We start from the raw sequence: 10054 nt of genomic DNA, 5'->3' as shown, positions 1-10054 counted from the left end.
AAAAGATAAATTTACTTGTTTTTCAGAAGTTGTTTTTAACGTAATAAACACGTGGAGAGCTATAAGTCTCTGGCCCGTGGTCCGTACAATACCCATCCTTAATCTAGCAAGTTAAAACTGAAATAGAAGTTTATATTTCTGTAGAAGCTTTGACACAAAATTGAAAATATTTGTAACAAGATTTCAACTTCGTATATAGAACTTTACTTAGAAAACTATTTACTTATGTTTGACACTATATCCAAGTTAAAATGTTTAACAGCTACTATACGTTACTGTAGTTATAATACAGGGTGCTCATAAATATATATAAACCATTTAAATGATGATAATTTGGAGTTTAATACAATTGGATTAAGTTTTAACTTGTAAAAGAACTTACAAATACTATTCTGTCGTGCTGTTATCGCAAATTCTCAAACGATCGCAATGCTAAATCCTTTCTTAATAGGATCTTACTAAACCGGTAGATTGGACGAAGAGGTTTTGTAGTATACCCTCGATGTTCACTAGTTCTCACACCATTAGATTTATTTTTATGGGAATACTCAACGGACAAAGTCTACGCACAGACACCTGCAACAGTCGTTTAATTGATGACAAATATTTAAGGTAAATGTACGAATATCCCGAGTGAATTGTTCCATGTTCATGGTTGCCACTGATCAAGCTGAGAAAAATTTCCTGACTTTTCCTGACTTTTTCCTGACTTTTTACCAAAATTTTCCTGACTTTTCTAAATCAAACTTTTAAATTAAACTTATTCAAAAATACAAATCTAACACTTGAAACTATATAAAGCTTTCAATCTAATTTAAATACAGGTTGAAAACAACAGTTTTTTGTTGAATTCTATCATCCAACTTCCAGTACATCACTTAAACCATCTGTGTATGATTGATGTTTGTAATAAACAGCTCTATCAGCAAATTACTTGTATTATTACCTTAAAACACAGCTTGTCTGAAAAAAGGCACAATTTTTTAGCATTTCCTAGCACAAATGTATCTAGATAAACAAAAGACATATAAGGAACTTTTACAATTAAAACCTTGAATCATTAAGGAACTTCCACAACTCAAACCTTAAAACAATAACGAACTTTTACAATTAAAACATAAAACAATAAAGAACTTAATCAAATACTGTTTTTTTAAATGTATGTACTAAAATTTATTTTTTTTGTTTTTTATTAGCACTTCAACCTCTTCATCTAATGAAGATATGGTTTCCTTCATCTGAACTGCATTCCGCTTCATTTTCTTGGCAGTTAAAATCATTTGCATCATTTTATTTAAATCACTCTCATCTGCTGCCCCTAAACTTGTTGAATAGCATCTTTTCTCTAAATCAAGCCACAACTTGTGGGCTTCATTTCTTTTCTTTTGACACTCATTTATTTTTACCTTCATTTATAAAATAACTCCTCTTATCGTTTAAAATAAAATTTGTAACAAATAAATATACTCTTATTTACTTTAAAAACTTAAGTTACTCTACAAAACAAACTTAATCTTGGCATATACCTCTCTTATAAATTATTTTATAAATTTAAACAACTTTGAAAAAATTATAAAGAGTTAAAGTATACACATTAACTTGTTACATAAAATACTAAACTAACTGCTTAGTTATAAAGAACTCAATCATTTACTTAAACAAAAAACACTTTGACTCTAAAATTATGCTAGATAAACTTTTTATATATATCAAACTTTCACTATGGAAGTGTCCTTGATACAGATCATCAATACTAAAAAGCTTAAAAAATCTGCTTGTTCAATATGTTTATAGACAATTTTTGCAGTTTTGTAAAGGATATTTTACTAATTTATACCAGATGAAGGCATTGGAAATAAAATTAGATATATTTGTAAATTTCTAGGAAAATTTTGGAAATTTTTTCTGACTCTAAAGGACTTTTAATTAATTTTTACCATTTGAAGGCTTTGGAAAACAAGGAATTTTGTAAATTTAAACTGACAAAATCTGACTTTTTTTCTAATTTTATCAAATTTCCTGACTTTTCCTGACTTTTTTTCAAAACCCTCCATTTTTTCCTGACTTTTGTCACTTTTTTAAATTTTTCCTGACTTTTCCTGATTTCCTGACTTTTCCTGACCGAGTGGCAACCCTGCATGTTGTGTGCTTTCCCTCGCTTCGCGTTGTCAGCAGTGTCTGGAGTAGAAGGGATAACAGTTAGGAGAACATGCGATAACAGGACAATAGAATGATACTTGTGAATCATTAAACAAGTTTAAGTTCATCAAGTTACCATAAACTCCAAACTTAATTATTTAAGAGAGTATACTTTTTTGAGATACCCTATCTGTACTTATGTAAATATTTAATTTATATTAATGAAATATTTATTTTCGCATTTAGATTCTTGCTTAGCTGTATTTGGAAAAGATAATTTAAAATATATCAAAAAAGTAGGCAAATAAGTTTTATTAAGGCAAACTTCTTAAACAAATCAAAAATAGGTAAAACATGGATTTTTGTTTCAAAATGTTAAGCTTTATTTCATTCTCAGTAACAAATTTATAGTTTAAATTTATTTTAGGAACTATAAGTAAGAAAAAAAAACTTACTAATCAAAAATTATTATTATGCATCAGCAAACTGACTTTAAATCTCCAATGTGTATTCTAAAAACTTAAAGCTTTACCTTTACAACTCTTTTAGTAAGAAGTAAAAATATTTTTTAACACTTAGCTGTGCTAAAAATTCTCTAAAAAACTGAATGATAGAAAATTATCGACATTAAATTACACATAATTAAGCCACTCTTCATCTGATTTCTTTTCAACACTTTGATCCTGTTTTGTATTTGTTTTTTACTTCGGATCTATTTGTCTGGTATCCAACCTGTAGAATTTTTTTACTATATAATAATATGGCAATATAAAATAAAGAAAAATATACAACTTTGTACTTACTTTTTTTATCTAAAAACGATTTAGCCAAAAGCTAAAATTTTTTACAAAACACATAAAATCTCAAAAGAGCTTATCTTTTAAATTTTTTACAATTCTTATCAATAATGAGATATCTTTTTACAGTAGACTATATAAATCACCACAACAGTTTTATTAAGCATATCATAGTTTTTGTATGAGCAAATTTAAACTTTTAATATTAAGTTTTATGAGATTGATAACTACACTATTCAAATCAGGGAGTAGCTTTGACGTATTTTAAAAAACACGTGATTCCATTAATTACCCACACTGTGCTCAAATTTATTAACTTACTTGATCTGTTCTACTGTTATACTCATATTTTAAATCATCTTCTGAGTTGTAATGACTACTGACATACTTTGCTGCTGACGTGGTTCGCTTCGATGATGTAGTTTTTTCCTTTTCGTTCCGCCTGCTTATATAAAGTCATTAAAATTTTTTTTTGAAAGTAAATATGCCAATTAAAAAACTATAGTTTTTAAATGTTTAGAAATATATAACGTCCGTTTATTGAATAGATTTTCAAGATGTTAAGTTTGTAATCTTTAAATATTGTAGTATAATAAAAGTTAATTGTATCATTAGCACAGCAACTTTAAAACAGCAGTATTTTTCAAAACTTTATTATTGATTTTGACTCAGTTAATTGCTAGATTTTTTGTGAAAAAAGTAAGATATAAACAAGCAAAAATTAAATTCCGAGGTGGCTAAAATCTTATTGCTTACAGTTTAATTGTAGACTAAAAATTAAGAATAAATTTAAGTACTTTTTTTTGCAAAAAATGCTATTAAATAGCAATTTGATCGAATAAAAGTCCTTGAATTAAAATTAAAATGAAAAAAAATTTAACTAGTATATTACTTAAAGAAACTCTCTTAAGTTTACCTATTGTAATTGTTTTTTTGCTGTTGTGTTTTCCTACCATTTGTGCTGGCGTAGTGATGCATCTGTTATTTAGTTAATAATTATATTACTAAGTATTTTATCAGAGAAGTCTGCTAAAAGTTATAATATGTAGCAGTTAATTCTTCCAAGTTTAAATTAAATATAACTTATATTATACTTTGTTTTCTAAAGATTGATACTCAAAACTTTTTAGTTACAAACTTAACTAATTATTTTTTTTTAAAACATTATTAACAATTATTTTTTAGTTTTTTTTGTTAAGTAACACACGACTTCAACAAAACCTAAGTTTTAGTTCGTTTTAATAGTTTTTATGGTAGTTTCTAGCTTTTTAATATTATTTGTGTTAATTTAAATTAATAGCCTAGAGATGCTCATAATTAACATTGTTAGCTATAAATAAAATTATACAAATAAACAAAAACCAGACAAAGCTAGTAATAACACTATAAATTGTAAAAGCTTATTGTGACTAAAATAACACTATAAAATGACAAAAGTAGTACTACAATGACTTAACGTTCTTTTATTAAGTGACAACAAAGTTTTTAATCTTATGACTTACTTATTCATGAAAAATTTTTAATTAATAAACATAAAAAATAAGATTTTAAAACATTTTCATGTTTATACAGCATACCATTTGTCAAAAACATAGTATAATCTTTATTATGAACAAAATTTGATTCTACTTTATGTCCTTTTAAGCACTATTTTCAGTAATTCTTTAAAGGTTCGATATGTTTCACAAAATATTTAAACAAAAAAATAGTAGTTTTCATTAAAGTTACTTTGTTCTTGATAATCTAGTGGATGAATAAGTTTTTCTTATGTTAAAAATTGCTCATTAATGCAATAGATAATATCATAATCAATGACACTAGTTTCAACAGAATGTTATCTTACCTAGCAAATTATATATCTTAATTGAAAATTTTATATATTAATTTTTACTTATGGACAGCTTTTTTTTAGAATAATGTTTTTATGTTTACTTACTTAATTTTTTTTTACAAACCAAGTTTTCAGATAACTTAAAATTCTATCAAAATTAATGCTTACAACAATACTGTCATAAAGTATTTTATGAATTTCATTTAGTTAATTTTTCATTTTAATTTTTATTAGCAGTTTTTCTCAACAACTTATAACAAAATTATATTATATACGGTTCAAAAGGTATAAACTAAAATATTATAATTGAACAAGACGTATTATAAAAAAAAGATATAGTGTTGTACTTGTTACAAAGAATTCATAATTAGTATAATGAGGATACTTTAAAGTTTATTTTGTAATTAATAAACTAGAGAAAAAAAAACAAGTTTAACATTTTTTTTGAAAGTTCAAAACATATAAATTGCTTTTAAAAATAAACATGTTTTATTACAACTTATTGATTTTCATCCTAAAATTATTGACGTATCCCATGAAATTTAACATCAGTTTTTAACTGATAGATTTTAGTAAATAGTATATACTTATGAGAAGGCTTACTAAATTTACCTCTTTTTACTCTCTTTTTTTAACAATTTATTTTTGTTTCTGGCTTTATGCTTTGAAATTAAGTTATATTAGTTTTTATATTAGTTTATAGAAAACTAAATTTGAATAAAATGCTTTATAAAATGTACTATTTCATTTGCTTTACTAAATGTTTTAAAACTTTGCAACTATGTATTAACAGAAATTAAGAATTAGTTTCTTTATACTCAATTATATACGAATAGTATAAGTAATTTTGTATATTGTCTAAAAAAAAGTTTAAAATAAAAATTATGTATTATATACAAAAATATGTTACATTAAGAAAAGTCATAAATTTTTTAGCTTATTACATATTACAGTTATTTATTTTTTATTTGCAAAAACAATAACTAGTTGACATTTTTATATTTTTAAAAATCTTTAAACACTATGTCTTTTCATAATTATTACAATATGTAATATTTTAGTTTACCTTAGTTCAACTTGTTTATCTTAGAAAATACAGTAAAAAAATCTTTTTTAAGTACCTCCATGTTTGCAGTTTCTAAATCAGTAGCCTTCTTCGATTTTTCCTTAAAAATTCCTATTCCATGGCATTTCCAACATGCCATAACAGTAAAAAGAATCAAAAATACACTAGAAATGATCAGACATAACCATGGAGCTAGAAAAATACAAAAAGTTATAAATTTATACTAAATATAATATTAAATTACTGAATAATTACAATTTTAGAAGTTTCCAAGGATAATTAAAAAGTTATTAACAATTCACAAAATGTAATTATGTAAACACCATTTTAAAACTTAAACTGAGTCATTAATTTAACAAAGAGAAACGTCGTTAGTTTAAATTAACTCGTTCTTGTTGTTATCATATTCCACCGAACTTGTTTTATTCAAACATTTTATTCAAAAACTTCACTATTAACTTATATTCTAAACGTTTATAAATACTTAGGTATCAATTTACTACTAAATTTATTTTTTTTCAAAAATATATTCTAAAGTTATTAAATTCTAAAATAAAAGTAAATTAGATTTAATTTATTTTAAATTAACTAAGGAATTTTAAACTAAATAAAAACGAAATTGTGTTTAAAGTAAAATTAAAAGCTATTTTAAAACACTTCATTTAGCTGTATTTGTTAAGGTTATGATTACTGAAACTTGTTTTTGTCAAGTTTAAAGTACTCAATACTTTTTGACAAAAACTGTTTAACATTTTTACCATTAATTTTAATTTAAACATTTAAGTTAAAACACTTGATTAAAATCATAGTTTTATTTGAAAATATTTGTTTTTTTTTAATGAATTTGACTGTAAACTGAAATCTTAACACCAATACATGAACTTCTCTTGTTAACTTTTTTAAAAAAAAGGAAGAAGGTAATTAATATTAGTTTTTAGATACAATTTAAAATATTTCTTTTTACTATTTTGTTAAACATATTTAATTACTTTAGAACGTTCAAATATCTTGTTGTAAAGTCAAACAAGTCTTGTAAACAATTTAAAAAGATAATTTTAGTTTTCTTCTGATTTATAACAAAGTCTATTTTGATTTTAAATGTTTAATATTTTTCTTAACATAAAAAAAATATAAAAAGACTAATTTTGGAATATTGCTACAGTCTTTTGTCAAAAAACCTAGTCAATTCTACGATTTAAAAATTAAACCAAAATTAGTTATTATTTTTTTAATCAATTTATTTTAATTTATAAAAAAGCTAAGAACTTTTTTATCTACTAAAACTTTTCACTAATATAATTAAAGCCGTATGTTGTTTTAAGAAAATATGAAAAGATAAAATAAAAGTTAGTAGTTATATAGGTTATAATAACTAGCTTTTTTATAATGTTTGTTTCTCTGAGCAAAAGAATTACTTATATTAAGCTACTCATAAAATCACGATGACTTAGAAATCAAGTTTACTTTATTAATGTCTAACCTAAACATAATCGTCGTAATTATAAAAAGCTGTACTAAATTAATTTAAGATAGATTTTAAAACTCATATAACAGGGTTTTTCTATACTTCTAGTCAGCTCTGTACGAATACACTAAGGTTAGAAATAATTATTTTTTATAAAGTCACTTATTAACTTAATTTTAAAAAAGTATAAATTTGTTATTTCTTAAATACTATATTTTAAGTTTTGTTTTGTAACTATTTGGTCATTAATTATTTTTACGGGGTTGACAATAACAAAAAAATAACTTTAGCCGAAACATGTATTTAATCTTATAAATTTTTAACTTAATGTTTAGAAAACTTACTAGTTCTGACTTATTAAAGAAAAAAATACAAACAGTTTCTAGAGCTTTTACTTATGAAGGTTAAAAACAGAGTTTTTCAAATTTTTTTATACAATTATTAGTAAAAAAACAATGCATGTTTTACCTATTATCACAGAATAGTCAGTGCAGCACTTTCTTGATTCACAGCAGTAATAATAACCTGTTTTATTTTACTGTTTTAAAATTTCATTCGTTCACATTATTCATTCAAGTCGATTAATTAGTCATGTTTAGCTCAATTATTAGTAACAAATAATAAAAATTTGTATATTATGTATATTTGAAAAAGGTTGTTATGAATGTTAGCATGTGGTAAAAATTTTATCAATAGATTATAGTTAGATTATTATAAAAGGTTATAATGTTATAAGACATATTTGTTAAAAGTATGTTTTCTATTGGCTTACTGGTAGAAAATACAAGCATAGTTTTAAGCAAAGAATTTAAAAAAACTAGTTTAAAAGTGTGCACAATTTTTTTTCCAATTACAGTTATTAATATAACCAAAAAACTTTTTAAACTACTTTTACAGTCTTTAAATTACTTTTTAAAGCTAAACTTAATATTATTTCTAGTGCATTTATATTTTAAAGCAGGCTATTTTATTTTTGAATTTTTTTCTATGGAGACTGCAACTCAAAACTAAAGTTTTAATATACTTATTAAGTTTTTTTTTATTTTACTAAAAAAAAATAGTTATCTTTTTTTTGATAAAACAACCAACTTTAAATTATTAAAAACTTAAAAGTATAAAAGCCTTAAAAATTTAACTCACCTTGACATGTATAAGTTTCAGGTGTGTTTGGGTAACAGATTTCAGTTGCCTGGAAACATTATTAAACATAAAATATCTGCTACGAAATAAATAAAAATTACCAACTTTAAATTTTACTTAAAGATTGCAGTACTTATAATATTGTATTTTTTATATGTAAGTTTATATATAGAATTCTGCTTAGCTAAGCTTAAAAATAAAATGATTTTAAAATTTTTGTAAACAATTTTTTGCAGGTTGAACATAGTAACTAATTAGTAGAACAGTACATAAATTCATTACTATTTGTTAAACCTAAAGATTTACTATTTTCTTAAGTTATGTTAATTAAACATAATTTATAAGTAATATTTAATAGTCCAACCAGTTTTTTTTTCTTAACTTAAGATATGCAGTAACAATTTAGTAACTAACTGAAGTCGATTGACATTGAATGAGAAAATAAGTACTCATAAGTACTAAGCTTACAGTTTTATACATTTTGTACTGATAATTTGTATAGACTTCGATGAAATAATTTAATTATACAATGTCCAGATCTATCAAAACAGTTAATGGTAAAAAATTAATACGGATAACTTTTACAGTTAAGTTGTTCTCATAACAAATATTTCAAAATGTAACAAACACAACACATAAATACAAAAAATTTGCAGTTAAAAATATTAGAATTTAATAAACAATTTTATAACTTGTACAATAACCCGGTGGAACCTTCAAAACAAACTTCACAGATATCATATATAGTTGCTGTAATAACTTAAAAAACTAAAATAAGTATATGTAAACTTTTATGGTACTTTTCATAGAACATAACAAAAATATAAAACACCAGATTTATGTCATCCAGCTGTAAAACAAGTCTTACAAAACCATTTATAATTAATTAAAAGTTTATAGTATACACTATAAATAAAACAATTAAAATCATAATTAAAACAAATTTAGTTGTTTAATAGTGTTTTATTATAATTGTTATCATAGTTTTTTAGTTAAGAAGCACATGATAAAAATACTAAACAAAATTTGTACTTAAAATGATACTTGTTTACTGAAAATAACCTATAAAAATTACTTACTAAATGGAAAGAAATTAAAAAAGCTGTCTAACAAAAAAAACTATGAATTGATGCATCATACTGTTATATCTAATATACTTTGACACAAAACAAATATGTTTTTGGTGAAAAGTGTAATTGCTTACAACAAAAAATGCTTTTCTCTTTACAAAAAACCACTCGAAAACTAAACACTTAACATTAAGCGCTAGAAAAGCTTTTTAAATATTCTGCTTAAAAATTGTTTTCTACATCCCTTAAGAATTCTTTTTTATTGGCAATAAAACTTTAAAAAATTATATTAATAAACATTGGTTTTGGTTTGTATTGAAGTCATCAAAAAAAAAATTATTTTTATCAGCTGAAGCAAGTTTTAGTTATATGTATTTTTTTAACAAAAATGATTTTTTTACACCTGGAAAATATTACTTATTTATTATAAAAAAAACTATTTAAGTTTGTTATATGCTTTATTATCACTAAACTTTATAAATATTTGTTCATCAAATAGTGCACAGTGCTTCTTTTTTTAAATACTTAGGCTTCTATTATCATTTC

At 23.4% G+C, this 10054-nt stretch overlaps 1 protein-coding gene across 2 annotated transcripts; it reads right to left on the bottom strand.

Moving 5' to 3' along the window:
• Positions 1-2442: 2442 nt before the first annotated feature.
• On the bottom strand, positions 2443-8979 carry LOC145829710 (uncharacterized). Of its 2 annotated transcripts, none has more exons than XM_082937570.1 (7): positions 8853-8979; positions 8439-8487; positions 7767-7823; positions 5889-6025; positions 3853-3914; positions 3258-3381; positions 2443-2871 (listed from the first exon to the last, which is right to left on the bottom strand). In XM_082937570.1, exons 1-7 carry the CDS (start codon positions 8916-8918, stop codon positions 2809-2811), a joined length of 558 nt encoding a protein of 185 aa, XP_082793696.1. In that variant the 5' UTR covers positions 8919-8979; the 3' UTR covers positions 2443-2808. The 2 variants fall into 2 exon arrangements, with proteins under 2 accessions (XP_082793696.1, XP_082793697.1); XM_082937571.1 differs by having other exon boundaries at positions 3258-3378.
• Positions 8980-10054: the final 1075 nt, after the last annotated feature.

This window comes from Thalia democratica, chromosome 2, assembly GCF_965202585.1.
Source record: "Thalia democratica chromosome 2, ktThaDemo2.hap1.1, whole genome shotgun sequence".
NCBI lineage: Eukaryota > Metazoa > Chordata > Thaliacea > Salpida > Salpidae > Thalia > Thalia democratica.
The sequence above is the reverse complement of the archived record's forward strand: the minus strand, read 5'-3'. Positions and strand labels throughout refer to the sequence as shown.